General features: G+C 33.9%; 1 protein-coding gene and 1 pseudogene across 1 annotated transcript in view; both read right to left on the reverse strand.

The window, feature by feature from the left end:
• The window catches only part of NDUFAF2 (NADH:ubiquinone oxidoreductase complex assembly factor 2), a 125,717-nt gene that overhangs the window by 36,034 nt on the left and 68,636 nt on the right, over positions 1-21,047 (reverse strand). Inside the window, exons 2-3 of the mRNA XM_011377358.2 lie at positions 13,379-13,468; positions 104-144 (exon numbers count right to left, since the gene is read on the reverse strand). Coding sequence (XP_011375660.1) covers positions 104-144; positions 13,379-13,468 — 131 coding nt within the window. The remainder of the gene's footprint in view (positions 1-103; positions 145-13,378; positions 13,469-21,047) is intronic.
• Positions 8,888-9,006, reverse strand: LOC111730372 (annotated as a pseudogene).

Genomic DNA, 21,047 nt, shown 5'->3' on the forward strand with positions numbered 1-21,047 from the left:
ATGCATCATATCTATTCTAAGGTTTCATGTATCTCTGAGTACAAATTGAGAAACAAATATTATAAACACACGCTATTTGAGTATTGTCCTTGTATATTCTTACCTCCATAGTAGGTGGAGTCTTTCTTGTTCTTCTAATCCAAGCTATAAAGAAAAATAATATTTAAATGTAAGTTTTCCATAATTTGCACAAACATTTCACTCATGCATACATAGTAGAAATATTTGTTGAGCATCTGTTATATATTGTTTTAGGCACTAAAGGTACAACAGGGAACAGAACATGAATTCCCTCTCTACTATAGCTTATATACTAGTGAAGGTATAGAAAAGAAATACATAAACATACGATGTCAGAAGGTGATTTGTGTCATAAAAAAATACAACAGTTTGGGAAGATAGAGAGTGGACATTTTCATATCTAAAGTTGTACCTCATATAATCATTTGAATCAAGTTAGTGTATGTATGGCATATAGGCCAAATCACAATAAACTTCAAGGCAATATCAAAATTACATATCCTGAAAATATGAATTAGTTATTGCTCAATTTATAAAGGAAGGAACATAGAAAGTTTTACTTTACAGAGACTTCTAATCTGTTCTAGCAAGCAGCCTAACTCCTATGGTTGGTATCAAGTATTAGCTCCAACACTTGGGAAATGAGCTACAGAGCAGAAGGAGCCCGTATTTGTGAAATACCTACTGAACACTGCACTAGACGCTTTACAGCAATATGAAGGGAGCAGGGCCGATGCCCCTACTGAAGTACATCGGAATCACTGATATCAGAAAGAAGGCTCTGAGAAGAGCATAAAGAATGATGTGATTAATAGTACATTAGAAAAGAGGCAAGAGCGAGCTCTTTTTAGACATTTAAGAATGTGAGCACCATAGATGGAATGACTTGGTCTCAACTGTTCTGACTGAAGCTTGTTTGAGATGTTGGGATCTCAAAGTGCTTAGGAGAGTAGAGGCACATTTTTGGGGTTCAAATCCCAACTCATCACATACTTGAGGCAAGTTATTTAATTTTCTAGGCATCAGATTTCCCAGGTGTAAAATATAAATTATAACAGTATCTATATTTTAGGGTTGTTATTAAAGGTACATGAAATAGTATATATAAATTCTTAGCTCAGAGTCTGGCATACAGTAAGTATACAAGTTTAAATTGTTACTACCATTATCACTATTATTCAGCAAATCTATATTTTTAATAGCAAACTCAAAAAAGCAAAGATCAATAATATCTGTTTGGCCTATGAGGATATATAGGAAACTGAAGAAATATACTGTAGGGACTATGTCTTTAAAAAGTAAAAAAACTATTTTATCATGTTAGTTGATTCAGTCTTCATTACAAAATTGTGAAGTATCCTTATTTGATAGAGAAATTAAATAAGTTTCCCAAATTAAGTAGTAATGGGGAGTGGGACTGGAATCCAGATCCAACCCTGTCTCTGGCTCAAAAAACCATCCATACTCCACCAAGCAGTCTCTCGAATTTTGGTAAGCAACAAGCAAAAGACCAGGAAGAGAAATAGGTTGTGAAACTTACTCCATGTAAGGAAATAAGAATTACCGACCCCATTTTACAGACTGGAAACTGATTAAGCAACTTGTCTAAACTCATGTGACTAGTGAGTGGTATACTGGGAATCATACTCTGAACTGGCTCTAAAATCTGACCAACTCCATCAGTCTGCCTCCTGTCATCCAAGGTCCTGCCCTCATACAAGCCCAGTAGTGAATGAATGGCTGTTGGGGCAGAAATAATAACAGTCAACTGCTGTCCTGGAATTAATTACTTTTTTTCTGCTCTATTCTCTCTTGCACTGAACCCATACCTCTCTAATATAGTCCAGCATTTTGCCTTCTCTACTCTTGTTTCTGAACTTCTATCCCTAATTACCCTTTTCTGCACTGTCTTTCTTATTAGCTTCCACTTCAATTTGGTCCGTTTCTAGCCACAACTTGCACAAGTTTTATATTCTTTGTTAGCCTGTAAGGTTATCAATCTATCCATGGGATATTTATTTTCCTACCACCTAAATGCTTGAAAGAGTAGGTATTTCATACAGCTGTTGAACAAATACTTCCACTATAAAATAATTCCACTATAAAAATACTTGTTTTAATGGGAGTTTTGACTTGTATTAGAAAATCCAGCTTAGTAATAGCAAGATTCCTCTGTGCAATCAAGGAAAGAAGTAGTTTACAGAATTTTTCAACTGCCTCTTTATGGTCAAAATAAAAGTTACTTACCTATATTTATATACATTTTTTTTTCTTGGAAAGAGGCTTCTTTTAAAATAATTCAACATGAGCCATATAACTCTAAAAGGTTTTAAGTGGTATATCTTCAGTTTTAATCTAGATTAGAAACTTAATTCAGAAAAATCACTGGTAGGGCAGGGGTTGGCACACTACAGCCTGCAAACCAAATTCAGTCAACAGCTTGTTTTTACACTTTTAAATGGTTAAAAAAATAATCAAACAAAAAAACAACATTTCATGACACATGAAAATTTATAGATTCAAGTTTTCATGTTCACAAATAAAGTTTTATTGGAACACTGGCACATTTATTTGTTTACACATTGTCTATGGCTGCTTTTGTGCTACAACAGCAGAGTTGAGTAGTTGGAACAGACCATATGACCAACAAAGCCTACAATATTCACCATTTGACCCTTTAAAGAAAACGTTTGCTTATACTAGGGCTATCATTAAGTATAAGCCTTTTAGCAATAACTGTATATCTTGATTCAAAGACTTTCATAGTACTTATGATAAACATTAAGTATTACATTTTTTACTAATGATTACCATGTATTCTAGCATCTATGAACGCATATTGTTGGCATTAGAGCCTGCTGAAAAAGTATGGGGTGGTACAATGCACACTTACTATCGTCATGAGTATAAAAACTCAAAACAACAATTTGTCTTATTGATGAGTTTACTAAACAGCATTTTCAGGGTTTTTTTTTTTTGTTTTTTTTTTTGGTAAAGTTAGAAAAAGAAAAATTCTTCAATAGAATGTAAATAATTTTTAAAAATCCCAAAGTAGATTAATTGGTTGAGGAAACCCTGATATGTGTTTTCTAAAGCTTATTGGTTTTACATACTTTTATAAAATTCATTATAGATGTAAGAATGTAATATAACTCAGATAATGTATTAAGTACCACCTAGACTATTTACTCTCATAGGACACTATTTTCTAAGAAAGCTACAAAGGATTCCTTTAGCTTTGCTTTAAATGGCTGTTTAATCTAGATAGAAAAATGCAATTGCTGAAATGAATTTGTATACTTATAATTCTACATTAACTAGATACTTGAAATATCTTCTTGAGATGATGACTGATGCCCATTCTTTATTATGCATCCAATAAAGGTTACGATTGGAAAATTTTAATGTGACCACTCATTTATATAATTATCCCTAGTTTCCCACTCACTACATACAGCAAAACAAAGGAGATGTCCTGTTGAAGGTTGGCAAAGTTCAGTAGGAGAAATGCATAAAAATAAGCAATAATATCAAATCATTACATTTCTTTTCTTTTTTTTTTAACCCCAGAACAATCTGGAATCGAATGTCTATCCAATTATAAATTATATAATGATTTTGCCATTGCTAATTGTATCTGTATGGTGGGTTCTATATCAGTCTTCATTATAATGTAACCATTGTTTGAAAAGAAATTAGCAAGATAACTGGACAGTTTATGCCTTAAGATTCTAGCATTCTTTCATCAATGTTCATTTGCATTCTCATCAGTATGCATGAGATTTTCATTGAACTTTAATACCCTTATTGGAACATAACATAATATAATGAACATAAAAGTGAGTATGCAAATTAAAGCTCCCATTAATCATGAAAAAGGACTAGAAGAAGGAGGCAGAAAAATACTTCATGAAGCATACATTCTTCAAATCTCCATAGGCTAATATACTTTTAGAGCATTGACAATAGGGGTTAAGGTAAATGAAACATTTATCACCAGATTCAGTAGGTGACCATTGAATTGTAGAAAGGTTATGAACAGTCTGCTCCCCAAAGATATATCAGAAATACGTGTTGTTTACTTTACGTAAGGAAAAGATGATATTGTAATAAAGCCTCATTTTTTAAAAAATAATCTTTGCCAGTTCTGAGTGTTGACATATCATAAAGAACTATAAAAATCAAAAATCCATATTTTTTGAAGAATTTGAAAATTCTTCAAATGATATATTACAAAAGGAGTCATTTTCTGATTATTGACCCTGAAGCATATCTTAAGATACTATTAGATTTTGTTGGCACATTTAAGTTACAAATTTTGTGATGTTCATGGCTATTTCTGTTCTTTTTTTTCTTAATGAACTTTATTGAGCTATAATTTATACAATACAGTGAAACCATTTTAAGTATGCAATTCCTTGAGTTTTCACAAATGTGTACAACCTTGTGACCAGCACCCCACTCAGTATATAGAACATTTCCAGCACCCTCAAAAGTTCTCCAGTATCTCACTACATACAAACATCCACCTAACCCATCCACAACCCCCAATGAGTGATATCTTTTCTGTCACTATTGATTAGTTCTGCCTTTTCTACCATTTCATATAAATGGGATTCTTATAGTATGTACTCTTTCGTATCTTGCTTATTTTACTCAACATAATGTTTTCAAGGTCATTTATGTTACCTTGTGTAGAGAAGATAGTAGCCTCCACAACCCCCACATCTCAGTATTCAGGCCTTTGTCTGATCTCTTCTTTTTGAGTGAAGGTAGAATCTGTGCCTTATTTCTAACTATGAAAATATAGCAAGGGTGATAGGATATATGTCAATATATATAATTCATTACTTGTATCAACAATGCAGAATTATTAGTCTTAGATTAAACTCTCCTCCAGACCCACCTAACAAATCTTAAAAGCAAGCACTGAAAAGATCAAACTGCTTCCAAGTAACTTAACTGTGTCTCAGAACAAAGCTCAAGAATATATATACGAATACAAAAATATCCAGTATCCAACTAGGCAAAAATTTGAAATATCTGATATCCAATCAGAAATTTCTGAGCAAACAAAGAAAAAGGAAAACATTTTGCATACTGAGGTGAAAGGAATCAACTAACCAAAACAAACTGAAAACAGACACAGATGGTAGAATCAGTAGATAAGAACATTAAAAGTTATAATTGTACTCCATAAGCTCAAAAAGCTAGAGGAAAAATAAAACATGTTAAGAAGAGACCTGAAAGACATAAAACAGACTCATGTCAAAATTGTAGAGAAGAAAACTACAATGTCTAAAATGAAAAATACTGTAGATGGATTAATAGGAATTTGACATTGTAAAAGAAAAGACTAGTGAACTTGAACATAAAGCAAGAGAAACTACACAAAATGAAACCCAAAGAGAAAAAAGTCTCCACAAATGAACAGAGAGCATCTATGAGCTGTGAGACTTCAAGCAGCCTAAAATTATAAATGAGGTCCCCAAAAAAGAAGACAGAAAAGGGCACAGGAAAAAAACTTGAAGAAATGATGACAAAATTTTTCCAAATTTGATGGAAACTATAAATCCACAGGTCTAAGAAGCTCAAGAAACCTTAAGCACAAGAGACTACATCATGTTATATCATAATTAAGTTGCTCAAAGCCAGGAAAAAAAAAAAAAGAGAGAAACTTTAAAATAGTCAAAGAAAAAAATACACATTACATACAGAGGGCTAAAGATAAGCATGACAACAGATTTTGCAACAGAAACTGTGTAAAGTAGAATATCTTTAACTATTGAAAGAAAAAAAACCTATCAACCTAGAATACTATACCCAGAGAAATATCTTTAAAAATATATTTCATATATATAAAAGCTGAAAGAGTTCAACACCAGCAGACTTACATTTAAAGAAATGTTAAACAAAGCCTTACAGACTAAAAGAAGATTCCAGAAAGAAATATGGATATACAAAAAGGAATGAAGAGCATTATAAATAGTAATAATATGAATAAATATGTCATGTTTTTCTAAGTAATTAAATATCTCTAAATGCTAGTTCGCTGTTTAAATAAAAATAACAATGTAGTGTATTGTTTGTAACATACATAGAACTAAAATATATGACAATCACAACAGAAATATGAGAAAGGAAAAATGATGGTATACTTTTACAAGATTCTTGTACTCTGCATGAAGTGGAATTACCACATAAAGACTCTGATATGTTGAAGATGTAGTGTATAAAATCTAAAGCAACCACTAAAATAACAAAGGGAATAACCTACAAAGGGAAATAAAATTAATCATAAACAATAGCTTCAGCTGCCATTAACAAAGCATCGCAGATTGGGTGGCTTAATAAACAGAAATTAATTTTTTTACAATCCTGGAAGCTAGAAGTCTGAGATCACAGTCTTGGAAAGATTGGTTTCTTCTGAGACTTCTCTCCTCTGTTTTCAGATGGCTGTCTTTTCTCTGTGTCTTCACATGGTCTTCCCTCTGCACATGTCTGTATCCTAATCTTCTCTTCTAATAAGGACACCAGTCATATTGGATTAAGTCTTATCCCAAGGACCTAATTTTAATTTAATCACCTCTTAAGAGATCCTATCTCCAAATTCAGTCTCCATATATTCTCTGAGGTCCTAGGGGGTAAGACTTCAATACAGAACTTGGGGGATACAATTCAGCCATAACAACTAGGAATGAGAGAGGTAACATCACTATAGCTTCAAAAGTATTTAAAGGATAAATAAGGGGATATTATGGTTGATTTTATGTCAACAAATTTGGAAACTTAGACGAAATGGAAAGATTTTTTTTTGAAAGATACAACCTACCAAAGGCCACTCAAAAAGAAATAGATAATCTGAATATCTAATCTAATATCTTAAATCTAATAAAGAAATTGAATTTGTCATTAAAATCCCCAGGCCCAGATCACTTTACTGGTGAAGTCTATCAAATATTTAAAGAAGTAATATTAACTGTATACAAACTCTTACAGAATGCTGGAGAAGGAATATATCCAAACTTGTTTTATGAGATCGGCATTACCCTGATACCAAAACCAAGCAAAGATATTAGAAGAAAAAAAAAATTACTAACTAGCTAACCAGTATCTCTCAAGAACATAGATGTAAAAATTCTAAACAAAATTTTAGATAACTCAATCAACAACATATAAAAAGAGCAATATGTCAGGAACAAGGCAAGATTGTCCATTCTCTCTTCTAGTCAACAGTGTACTGAAGGTTCTAGCTAGTGCAAACAGGCAAGATTTAAAAAAAAAAATTAAAGGCATCCAGGTTGGAAAGAAAAAAGCAAAATGTCTTTATTCACAGACAACATGAACTTCTATGTAGAAAATCTGATGGAACTGACAAAAAAAACCTACTATAATTAATAACCCACTTGAGCAAAGTCACAGGATATAAAATCAATATACAAAACTATTGCATATTTATATGATAGCAACAAAGACTCAGAAATTGAAAAAACATTATCATTTATAGTAGTATCAACAATATAAAATACTTAGGAATAAATCTGACAAAAGATGTGTAATATCTGTACAATGAAAATGATAAATTTTGAGGAAATTAAAGGTTTAAATTAAATAAAGAGAAATACAATGTCCAGAGGTGATAAGATTCTTACTGTTGATGTCACTTCTTTGCAAAGTGATCTACAGATTCAATACAATCTCAACCAAAATCCTAGGAAATATTTTTGTAGAAATTAACTAGATGGTTCTAAAATTCATGTGAAAATGCAAAGGACCTAGGACAGCCAAAAAAACTTCAAAAAAGAATAATAAAGTTGGAGGAGTAACAGTACCTGATAATTAAGACTTACAAAACATACAGCTATGAAAGAACTGAGACCTTCAGTCAAATAGCCAGGAAAGACCTGAAGCTAGGCAATAGGCATTTGAGTGAGCCTGGAAGTAGATCTTCTATGTTCTGACAATAGCCACATGAATGAGCTTGAAAGTGGATGATCCCTGAGAGAAGCCTTGGAGAGACCCTGAGCCAGAATATCCATCTCAGGCATCCTAGGTTCCTGACCCATGGAATTTGTAAGATAATAAAATTTGCTGTTTTAGGCTTCCCTCTAACTTTTGGGTTAATTTGTCACGCAGCAGTAGATAACTAATACATTTTGCTAACCTATTATCTGATGAAGGAGATTGCCATAAACTCTCAGTGATTCCCAGCCAAGCAATTTCATTGAACAGTAGGTCCAAAGACTATGGGTGGTGCACAGGTTAATAAGAGATACTTCTAGAGTCATATAATCATACAACATTAGAGATGGAACCTTAAGGATATTGAATGAAGCCTTTTATTTTCACAGATAAAAACAGAGAGGTGAATTGTTATGCCCCAAATGACAAAGATAGTAAATGCCCACTGAAGGACCTGAACATAACCTGTCTTATGATACTGGGAAAAGGATAGCATCATGTCCTGTCCATTATTTTATGAAGCTTACTTTAAAAATTCTTGGGGTATTCCTGTGGCCTGAGAAGAACATGTTCACTAATTAAAAATACATATGACATTTTATACTAAGATGTCATTAATTGTGTTAATGACAGCCAGGTATGGTCTAGTATATCTAAAAAGTAATTTTTATCTGACTTTAAGCTTAACTTTCCATTTAAAAGAAATACTTCTGTCTTTTCCTACTATATTCTGCTTTGGATGTATTATAGGTTTTGCATCAATAACATTTATTATTGTTAACATAAAACAAGTTTATTTATTTATTTTAACTTAAAAAAAATTTTTTTAGGCGAGGCAACCTTTGGTTGACCTTACACACTGTAAGGACCTTGTCAGCTTACAATCCCTTATTTTAATTTTTTATGCCTACAGCACCTGGTCTTCCTACGTGGTCTCCCATCCAAGTACTAACCAGGCCTGAGCCTGCTTAACTTCTGAGATCAGACAGGATTGGGCTTGTTCAGGGTGGCATGGCCGTAAACAAAAACAAGTTTAAATTTACTAAACAACAAAAAAGGAACAAAAATGGAAGATAAATGTCATCTGAATACAGAGACATAGCTTTTGAGAGTTTCTATGTAAGAATTACACATGATGTCATGGATTATACTTAAAAGGGTCCCCGAAACTTTATAAGACTGTTCAGAAACTAGTACTATCTCGCACAGCAGAACTGCTGTCTGAGTATTCTATGTGTTTGGAACCAGTTGCTCTGGTGAATGCATTCATTCAACAAATACTGTTTGAGCTTGCACTTATTTTATATTAATTGCTGAGCTATGCCCTGAGATCACAATGATGAACAAGATAAAGACCCTATCTAAAGAATCTTTTAAGTCCAGAGAGAGGAGGTAGATAAGTAAACAGGGAATACTTTACAATGTATACAGTGTTATGCTTGGGGGAGGCATAAAGTGGAATAAAAAACATAAAAAAGGAATATTCCACTTAGCACTAGGGGGTGAGGGGGTGGGATCAGAAAAGATTTCCTAAGGAATCAATGTCTACTTTAAATCTTAAAGGACAAGTACGAATTAGCCAGATTGTTAATGAGGTAGGCAATATAATCTAATATTAAGAGTAGAGACTTTGGAGACAGATCATTGGGTTCAAATCTTGGAAATCTTGGCTGTAGAGGCTGTTTATACTTAGGAAGTTATTTAACCACTCTGTGCTTCATTTGGAGGAATCAAAAGAGGATTTACACAAGTTCTCACTACCACATCTATCTAATCTACCTGCATCTATGCCCATATACTCTACTTTTCTGCTATTACTACTAGTGAACTTTCCATGGTCTTGTCAAAGGCCAAATCTTCCACATATGGACCAGATCCTGTCCCACCATGTCTTCTCACGAATTTTCTCTCTCCTGCATCATTAGTGCTTCCTTTTCAACTTGATCTTTACTATCACTATGACAAAACTGAGTTACTTTTCTTGTCTTTAAAACAAAACAAAACAAAAACAAAACAAATCAAAACAAAACAAAACATAAATTACTCTCTTGACTCTACTTTCCCCTCCGGACACTGCCTCAATACTTGCCTTTCTTTACAGATAAACTCCTCATAAGCATTGTCTATACTCATTCTCTCCAAATTCTCTCTTGCCATTCTTTTTTCCTATCAATTTTTGTTCCTAACACTCTACAGAACTATTTTTGTCAGGATCACTGATTTCTCTGTTCTTAAAACAAAGAGTTAATTCTCAGTCTTCAGTTGACATGATTGATCGCTTCTTGACATTTGGCTTCCAGCACATGACACTTTTTTTCTCCTACTTTCCCGGAAGCTCCATTTTTGTCTTCTGTTGTCTCTAAACCTTGGAATAGCCTAGGGGGTCAGTCTTTGAACTTCTCCTTTTCTGTTTACACTCATTCCCTTTGTGATCTCATCTACTCTCCAGCCCGAAATACTACTTATTTGCTATCAACTCCCAAATTTTATTTGCAATCCAAACTTTTCCAGTAAATTCTTGTTTTATATATAACTTAATATATCTACTTGAGTGTCTAATGAGCATCTCAAACTTGCCATTTCCAAAATTGACCTCATTTCCCCGCTAAATTTGCTCCTCCCGCAGTCTTGTCTCAGTTGAGAGCACCTCCATTTGTCCAGGTGAGGCCCCAAAGCTTAAGAGTCATCACTGACTGTTCTCTTTTTCTCACATCCCACATCCAATCTGTCAAACAAATCCCACGACTCTACTTTTACAACAGATCAGAATGCAACTACTTCTTTCCATGCCCACTGTCACTCTGGTCCAAGTCACAATTATGCCTTGCCTGAATTATTACAAAAGCCTCCTGTCTCCATGTTTTGCCTATGCCTCCACCCCTCAGTCTCTTTCTATTGCAGCAGCCAGAGTGATCCTCTTGACTACAACTATTGTGACTACTCTTTTCAAACAGACCATAAGGCTCTGCAAGATTGGGCATCCTGTTACTTTACTAACCTTATCTATTACTTCTCCTCTGGTTCTATTTCAGTCACACTGGCTTCCTTTTTGTTCCTTAAACACCTGAGCATGCTCCTGCCTTAGGGCTTTTACACTTGCTCTCCAGGAATGCGCTTCTGCTACTTATCTGCAGGGTGAGCTTCTTCTGCTTTTATTCAAAAGTCATCTTTTTGGCAAGGTTATTTCTTCACACTTTTAAAAACTGCAAAACCCTCCTCAACACTCTCTATTCCTTTTCTCTGCTTTATTTTCTGTGGCCATTACGATACTATATAGTTAGTTATCTGGTTTATTGTCTTTCTCCCTCCTATTCTCCCACTCCATAATGGGAACTCCATGAATACAGAGGTCCTGAATAGATGTTTACTAAGTAAATGAATGTAAAGGGCAAACTGTCTAATACATATTGTGGCAGGATATGCAGCTTGTGGGTACCTGTACCTGTATTCTGCTACTAATAGTTCACAAATAGAATATTCATCTGTACCTGAAAATTCATTTCAGATTCATTTGGTATTGATATTATTTAATTTAAAAGTTTTTTTCTCTTTCCTTTGCTGTATAGTGTTTTGTGTGTTTACTTATATTTTAATTTACTTTTTTCACAGTATGAATGCCTTATTTTTTACAATTAATTGATATGTAACACTATAAAAATAATTTTAGTTTCAGTGTTTGGTTGATACAGTTGTTTTAAGGGTATGCCTCATGGGATGGTTATGCTGAATTACTAGATCAGGATAGAGCCATAAAAAGCATTAGAACTTCATTCTAATTCTCTAAAAGTCTCAAAGGCTAAAATATGAGTCATTACCCATTTGTTTATTTATAACTTAATTTATTTCTATAAACGTTTTAATTCTATACTGTTATTGGAAAAAATGATAAAATAGGTTCATTATAAGAAGGCACAACCATTATTTGAGAATTGCAAATGTAGCTTATAACATTGGAAAGTCTGTTAAAATAAGAAAGCTCAATTACTTCTAGAAGTGACCAGTTTATATTCTGTATTTCTCAAAAAGTCTTTGGTATCTACCTATTTTTATGTTCTTTTCTTATAGTTCTAGTTTTTTTCATAGGTAATAAGAAGAAATAGGAAAGATATTCAGGAAAATATTTACACTGACATGATGGAATAAAAGTAACTTAATGCCTATAGCTACCATATATAAGGTATCATGCCACACCTTTGAGGAAGAAGTGGGTCTACTGCTTACAGTGTATGGCTGTATAACCTAGGCCATTTATTTATGCATTCTAGACCTTAGGTTCCCTATGTATTAAATGGGTAGAATTATACCATCTACCTTATAGGATTGTTGTGATGATTAAACAGTAAAATGATTAGAAAAGCAATGGCATAAATACCAGGTAACACTTGGTAAGTGTTAAGTGATTTTTAACACAGGTATTGGTATTTTAGGTAAGGTCTTTTTTGTTGCAAATAACAAAAGCTAACTCAGGATACGTTTCATATATTCAATATATATTTATTAAGCACTCACTATTTGCCTCCCTATGTGCCAGGCACTAGGCTAAGAACTGGTAAGGAAAAAGGGAAAATTTATAACATGGATATGAGTACTTGCATAGGCAGACTTGCAGTTGAACTACATTCAGAATAAAATGGAACTGGGAACTGGAAAGTTGCTAAAAACCTAGTGAATATTCTCTGTCTTGCTATATACTTCTCTTGGCAGTCTGGTTTCTGTTTTCTTCTTAGAAGATCAGCTTTTTCTACAACAAAGCTTAGATAGTAGATTGAAAGACAGCCACCCACAAGCTACCAAGTTCAAATGTTACTGTTCCAACCATTCTGAGAGACCGACTGCTACTGTTCTATCTCTCTTTGATCTTTTACCTTAATTCCAAAGTTTGATAGGGATCAAGTGTCCATCCTTGTCAAAACAGGGGGTCAGCTATCAGAGTCATTGTAAGTTGAACAGGTACTTCAAATAGTATCTACAGAAGTATTATCCACAATTTATAAAAGAGAAACGTAAGACTGAGAAGTATGAGTTACTTTCCCAAGTTCATGTGGGTAGTGAGTGCCAGAAACAAGACTGAAACCCTACCTGGGGTTGTGCTAGTGTAGGGTCAGCACATGAAAGTGAGTGTCTCTTTCAATTTTGCAACTTTGGAGCTTTGCTAGCCCTAGTCCCAGCTCTGCTAATGTTTAATAGGTCTTTTCACTACACACGTGTTCCCTTACTGAAATGTGGCACCTTCACAACTTTCAAAGAAATGCAATGTTTAAAAAAAGTTTCATGGATTCAGATTTTAAAAGTTTTTGCAAAAAGAATAAACGTGTAATTACATGTGCTCTTACTGATTTTGTATATAGTTAAACAATTTGCCCTCCAGAAGATATTATTAAAAGCAGAAACTTACCTTCCCATTCTGCTGGGATATTCCCTACTTCATAGTCTACTTCTCTTTGATTGGCTGCTTCTACAATTCTTTTCTCTCGAATAGTTTGTCCTATAAGACAGAAGCGATTATTACATTTTTAAATGAATTCATGATACAGTAGTTACTAGAAGTAATATTTACTTTTTAGATATTGCACACTTTCTTATGTAATAGAACTAATAGGAAAAAGAATAGATTCCACTTAGAATTAGGTATGCTAGAAAAAGTAATTTCTAAATTATTGCAAAAAATTTTAATTTCCTACTTGAAGATTCAAAACTACTTTTGGTAGAATAAATCTAGATTCTGCGTACAGAAAAAGGGCAACCAATTAACCTATAGGGCAGATAAAATCTGTAAGTCAATAAAAAAAATTGAATAGTTGACAATGTTCCACTCCCTCCAACTCTGCAAGTACATATATTAGAGGAGCTACTTCCCAAGGGAATTGATACTCATGATCCCTACTAAGTCTGTAATGAACCACAAGACCCTGCTGCCACCCTGTCCCCTCGTACATCGGCAAACCCAAGGGAACCAAGTCATGGGTTGGGTTCTAAGGACCCTCTGAGTGAGTAGCTCTCAAGGGGATCTAAATAAAGAGGTAACAAAAACTAGTGAGTTTCAGGAATGGTGCCTCAGGTGTGAGATCAATATCTGGAGCAAGATGGTAGTAGCAATGTAGAAATCATGAGGCAGAGAGAGCAGTAAAGAAAAAGGTGGAGAGGGGTCAAGGATAGGATGAGAATACCTGTTACTTACATTTCTTAATAATAAAAAGTTGATTAGTGTGTATTTTAAGTTTGTATGGAAGGCATAAAAATATTTGGCATTTTGTTCTGTTTCAGAAAGTCTTGATTATAGCCTTCCAAGTAGGTTTGTCAAAATGGTGGTTTCCAAACATGTTTGTTTTCATTAAACCTTGAGCCTGGGGAAAACATGTACCCTTTCTACTTCCCATTAGTCAACAATTGTGCCTGCCTACTCCAGGGAATGCAAACTGACACAAAGAAGACATTGGTAAGTAATGATGAGGGGAGAAGCAAGGCTTAACAATAATCGGACCACTCTTCCCACTCCTAGGCCAAGCTTACACTATGCTAAATAGACTGGGAGATATAATTATTGAAACTGACCTTGTTGCTAGCAAACCTCTCTGTTACAGTACCTAAAAATTCCTTCAATTGCAGACAAGGAAACTCCTGGGAATGACTATGCAGGAAAAGGGAAGCTACAAAAGGATAGCTTAAGAATACTGAGTGATTAAGTTTTATTTCCTCTTCTTAGTAATAGTAAGTGAAAGGCTGGGATTTTATAGATAAGCCATTAATAGCTAATAACTCAGAAGAATGGGGTCAGGGAAGCTCTGCATTTCATAGTGGGCTCTTTAAATCAGGCTGATTTAATCGTAACACAGAGGTTCCCTAAGTTTTATAAAGAGGCATTACCTTTCGCTTATCTTATGCAATAAATTTATAGCAAGGCTACGGATTACTAGTAAAGTCCCTAGATTGTAGGGACAAGGGTCAGGATAAAAAGAGCCCATAACAATGACAGCTGCATTATTCTCATAGCAGAGGCTCAATATATGTACATGTATTTTTACTAAAATGCCATTTATATCCACATATAGAAGCATATTGTAATAACAAGAGTTACCATAAATTTAGCATATACTAAAGTATGATGTTTACATGGCAATTTTCAAAATGTTTGAGTCAAAATTTCTTCACATAGTCCTTTTCTAAATGCCAGGATATAAATATGTCTTTTTAGCAATAGCAATTATAGACAGGAAAACTATTGTATAAAATACAAAATGCTAACAAGTGGGCTTCTGAAAGTATGTGTGTATTCTATAAGCTTATAAACGCACATTAGTAGTAGTGGGGAGAGGAGAGAGGGGCCTACCATTCCCAGTAGCACCACTAAATGCATATATATTCCAAGTATATCTATATGTCTGTGACACAAAAAATTAACTTTTTATTCCTACCCTCATGTCTAAACACTTAAGATATCCTAAGATTTTTAAATATCAAAAGTCAAATGTATTTGTGTGTAAACAGAAACGCAAGAAGAGTAATTTGTGAGTTTAATTAATTCCTTGATAATCAATGAAAAAGCCTCTGTTTACAAATAGATGACATCAGAGATGTATAAAAAAGATTTGCATATCTTTAGAAATTCAAAATAAGACCATTAGTTTATTAAATAAACTCTGTAATCAGATATGGGTCCACCCAAAATAAATTGTTTTAAAACTCTATTCCTTGAAAAATATACTACTTGTACAATTTTAATGAATTGGGAATAAAATTTACGCCTCCCACTGAATAACTGTACATTTACTCATACTAATATACTTTCAATAGTTATAAAGACAATCCTACCTATCACAGCAAAAAAATTTTATCTAGTAAAGAGAAAATTTAAGTACCTGTTCAAGTGTCAAAATGTTAGGATCTAATTTATGTTTAAAAATTAACTTAATAGCAAAAACATTTAATCTAATATATATATAGGTTTAATAAGAATAATACAAGAATAAACAATTGACAGTGAACTCAGTGAGTATTAAGTAAAACTGCATAATTGTTTAACTTAATATTAAACAATATTAGGCTTCATTAAACAGTCAAAAGTTTGAATTCAGGTAGGTAATAATGGTCAATGGGACATGGATTTAAAGACTGTAGTACAATTAACTATTATTTCCCAAACTTAAAACATTTTGAAGCTAGCTGTCATTAAGCCAATTGCCCTAGGAGGATAGCAGATTTCTTATCCCTTTGTTTAGAAAAATATGGAACTCATTTAGATAAAAAAAGAAAAGGCGTGATCCCTGGGTATTGGACAGATTTAGGTAAGAGACAGATCTCACCTGTTGTACTGGACTTCTGGCATAGAGTATGGGAGGGAACCCTGGACACAGATACGTGAAGGAGGATCTAAAGCAGAGAGTCCTAAACTTCAGTCACTCAAATACAAGCTTTGCAATTTTTGTCACACCATACAGTATTATATCCTTAACATTTTTCTTTAATTTGGCTTGCTTTTTTCTTCACTATTCACTTTTACCTTACCCTAAAAATACCCATGAAATCACTGACTTAATATACTAGTTGTATTTTGTGTTCAAACACACATAAAATAGACATATATCTTAAAAATTTAAAGGTTGTCTTTGTCCCCATAAGGTCATCATGCAGACCGCAGTCTGGAAACCACATTGGTCTAAAGAGACAGGCCCGGCCAACACGTATGGTGATAGAGCACAGGAACCAACACAGCAGTAAGAAAGTCCTGTGGATGGGAAGTAGCTGAATAAAGTCTTTGTTAACAGATATGAAAATCAAGGTCTTGCTTGGATTATGTTTACCCTGCATTTTATAAAATCTTATGATATGTATAACAACCTTAGGTTTGAAAGAAGAGGGCACAGGTCTTAGAATTCTAAGCGTGATCAAAAGAAAAAAAAAAAAGCAAAAATTTATGGCATGTTTACCATGTGCCAGATGTTAAACTAAGTTTTAACTTTGTATGGGTAATTTCACTTATACTTGACAATTTTATAAGGTGCTATTATTACTTCATTTTATAAGTAAAAAGACCGAGGCTTGAAAGAACTTAGACATCTACCTCAGGTCACACACTAACCAATAGGAAAGAGGATCTGAACATAGACCTTCTGACTCCTTGCCCTGGACACTGAGCTATGCTGCCAGACTTTTAGACATCTACAAATGTCACATCTGCAAACATACTACATCTCAGTTAGTAAAATTCAAGGCCTAAGCTAACAGGAAAAGTAAATGCCATTTTCCAGAAGATTGAAAATCTACTATTTCTCTTCAAAAAGGAAAAACCTCTGCCTCTCATTAGGGTATTTTCAAAATGTAGAAAACACATCTTAAATCATTTAAGGTATCAATCCTTACAATCACTTAACTTTTAATAAACACTCACTGAAGAAAATCTGGAAAATACATACAGAAAAGAGAAAAAAATTAAAATCATCTATAACCTCACCACACCAAAAATCATCTATTAATGCTTTACTGTATTTCTTTTCACTCTTATCAGTATATAGATTATAAAAACACAAATGCTTACGCATACATACACATATGTGTAACATTAAAGTTAAACATTTGTCCCTTCCTACTACATAGAAAGTATGGTTTCTCATGTTGTTATCCTATAACTTAAAAAAATTAATATTCAGTTTCCAAACATGTTAGTATTCTGAGGAAGAAACTCTTATATGTGTATATAGTAACATTCCTTTTGTTTAGTTGTGTTTTAAATGTAAAGAAGAAAAAAAGATCTTGCCTTTAAGAATAGGCAACAAAGCAAGTTAAAAAAATACTAAAGAAAAATTTATGCCAATTATAGGATAAATTACCAGTTATGCTGTGAAAAAGTAAGTTTTACAGATTAAGGCAAAACTTCATGATCAAGAGAGAAAGAGATAAAGTACAGTGATCTAGTTCATATCCTTGTCAGCAAAGAAGTCCTCTCTTCTGAGAGACAAAAATCCATCATGGGAAAAAGTCTTCTGGCCCTTCCCTGCCCTGTCCCCACTCTTTTCTGGAAGAAATATGAAGCAATACTGAGAGGAAGATACTTTGAGGAATCCTTTAAGTAAACAGGCAGTTACACTCCAGAGAAAAAGAGTTCATTGAAGACCTCAAGCACGACTGGTGGAAGGAGAAAGCCTGGATATCCTCTACTGGTATATCAAGTTTCTTCAAGAGAATAGTCGAGAATGTCTTGCTGAGAGGCAATGAACTGACCAAAGACCTAAGACTTTGATATTTTAAGCACCATTTTTAGGATGTAGATTTTATGGTCAATCTTGTGATATTTTCTTTAAGAATTTAAAATTTATTTATTTTTTGAATAGGCCAGATAAGCCCAAGTGTGAAAGTCTCCCTTTATCATTCAGTTATCCTCTCTGGTGGCAAACATGACAGCCAGTTTTGAAACTAATTTCCTAGGGATAACTTATAGATGTAGAAGCAAATATGTTTGTAGGAAGATTTTTCTTTGGGAACACAAACGGTTGCATACCAATTGTTATATCGACTGAATGTTTGGGTCCCCTCCAAATTCATATATTAAAATCCTAACTCCCAATGTGATGGTATTAGGAGTAAGGCCTTTAAAAGGTGATTAGGTCATGGGTGTAGATACCTCATGAATGGGATTAGTGCTCTTTTAAAAGCTCTCTTTCTACATCATGTGAGGCTACAAGAAGACAGCCGCCTATCAGCCAGGTAGCAGGCCCTCACCAGATATCACATCTGCAGTCTAAGATACATGTTTTGCATCTTGCTTTGTCCTCCTTAACAACCTACCATGGAGATATTTACACGAGTATAAAAAGATCTGTGTCATAATTTTTAATAAACAGAATAGTATACAGAATAAGTGTATCATAATTTTTAAACCCAATTCGTTATTGATGAATATTTAGGTTGTTCCCAATCTTGCTATAGCAAACAATGCTGCAATGAATAATCTTATATCTTTTCATTTAAGTACGAATGTATCATGAACTAAATTCCCATTAATTAGAGTTGCTAGGTCAAACAGAATGTGCATTTGTAGTTTTGATAGCTATTTCCAGATAACCCTCACAAAGGCGGCACCAATGTAACTCCTACAAAGAGTACGTGAAAGCACATATCCCTCACATCCTTACCATTTGATCTTTGTCATATGTAGGTTAAAAGTGATATCTTGCTGTAATTTTAATTTTTTTTTTTTATGAACGAGGTTGGCATCATTTCAAGAGCCTTTGCATTTCTTTTTCTGTGAAACATCTGTTCATGTCCTTTGACAATTTTTCTATTGGTTGTTGGTCTTTTACTTAATAATTTTTCTTTTCTCTGCATACAGAGTGTTCTTATAGATCTGAAAGTTGAACAAGACTTACATACTAAAAGGATGGTTGGGTTAGGAATTATAAAATTTCTACTTTGGTACCTACAAATACTGCCTTTCTAGGGTCTTAGTGACACTATAGGTGACTAAGACTCTTGACACGTGCTAGTCTGAGGCAGGTGACACCAATGATCCTGAAGAATGAGATAGAGGGTTTAGGCATCTCTCCTTTCTCAGAGCCATTGCTCCTTTTCTAATCCATCCACACAGGCCAAAACAGGTATTTGGGCAGCCTTTAATCTTTAAATTTTGGGGCTTCAGAACTCACAAGACATCTATCACAGTAAAGGAGGGAGTTTCTTCCATCGGTACCAACTCAAAGGTAGAGGCCTATATTGGTTGTGACCCCCAAGCACACGTGATCTTTGGTGAGAGTTTTCAACTAGTTGTCTACTTCCAGAATACTGGTGGGGCACCATGAGAAGAAAGGAATGAAATCTGGAAATGACTTAGGGTGGAAATATAGATTGGGCTGTGTAAGGTAACATATCTCTGAGATAGCTATCCCCTTGTAAATCAGCAAGATGCAGGCCTTTGATGCCTGACAGGAGCCCCCTAGATAGAAGGAATGGTGAAGTAGGTAGTATGGCCCCTTTCTGTCTGACTGATGTCTGGCCCTTTACCCCAGTGGCAGCAGTCAGTGAGACCGGGTGATAATTCTAAATCAGTTTGTCTGCTGATGTATAAAAGACTGAATTTTGCATATAAAAGGAGGCTTAGAAGTATCAATGCATAATATATGAAAGTGAGGGCTACTGAAAGCCAAGAACCACACTACATACAATAGATTTGGGGACTTTACATCTTGTTATTCTGAAGCATTATAAATTTTAAAATAAATCAATTAAGAGTACTAAATAAGAATTCTTACATATGTGAAAGCCATTTTCAAATATAACAAAGAATAATTTAAAGTTACTCAGCTGTAGCATCTATTTATCAAGAGCCTGCTATGTAGCAGGCAATGTTTAGGTGTCTTCCATATGTAGTCTCTAATCTTTAAAACAATCTTACAGATGAGGCTAAAGAGGCATAGGGTGATTAGCTTATCCAAATGTATATAGCTAATTAAAGGGGTATAGCCAGTGTTTGAAACAAGCGTTTTCGTGACTGCTAAATGTAAGCATTTTCTACTTAAGATTTTAAAATTAGCACTTACCAAGTTGCATACGGTATCATTACACATATCCAATTAAAAGCTAACATTTTATTCATAACAATAATAAGCTATTATTTTCCCATAGTGATCAAATGAGGCATTCCAGCTTGGAAATGTAATGATTCTATAATTTGACATATTCTACATATATTTACGTGAGCATGGAAGACTATCACAGCAGGTCTTAGCGGGTAACACTTTTTAAAAAAGCAATTAAAGAGGGCTTCGGGTAAGTTTTCAGAATTTTTAAGAATTCCAACGAGTTCAATGGATTACCTAAAATCTTATTCGCTTCCCTATATTTACAAGGTTTCCCCCATAAGAAATTTCAGCTTCTTCCATCTTAGAAAATCCAAAATTACATAAAAATGTTTGGTTATTCTGAAATGCCTTATATAATATGGTTTAGCCTTTCTGGATTCTAAAAACTAAGAGGTCTTAAACTATACCCAGAAAGACTGCAGAAAATTTCCAAGGGACTTATTTCTTGACTTGTATAAACATTTTGTGGCAAGTTTATAGCATGCCAATTTTTTT

Source organism: Pteropus vampyrus, unplaced genomic scaffold (assembly GCF_000151845.1).
Source record: "Pteropus vampyrus isolate Shadow unplaced genomic scaffold, Pvam_2.0 Scaffold310, whole genome shotgun sequence".
Taxonomy (NCBI): Eukaryota; Metazoa; Chordata; class Mammalia; order Chiroptera; family Pteropodidae; genus Pteropus; species Pteropus vampyrus.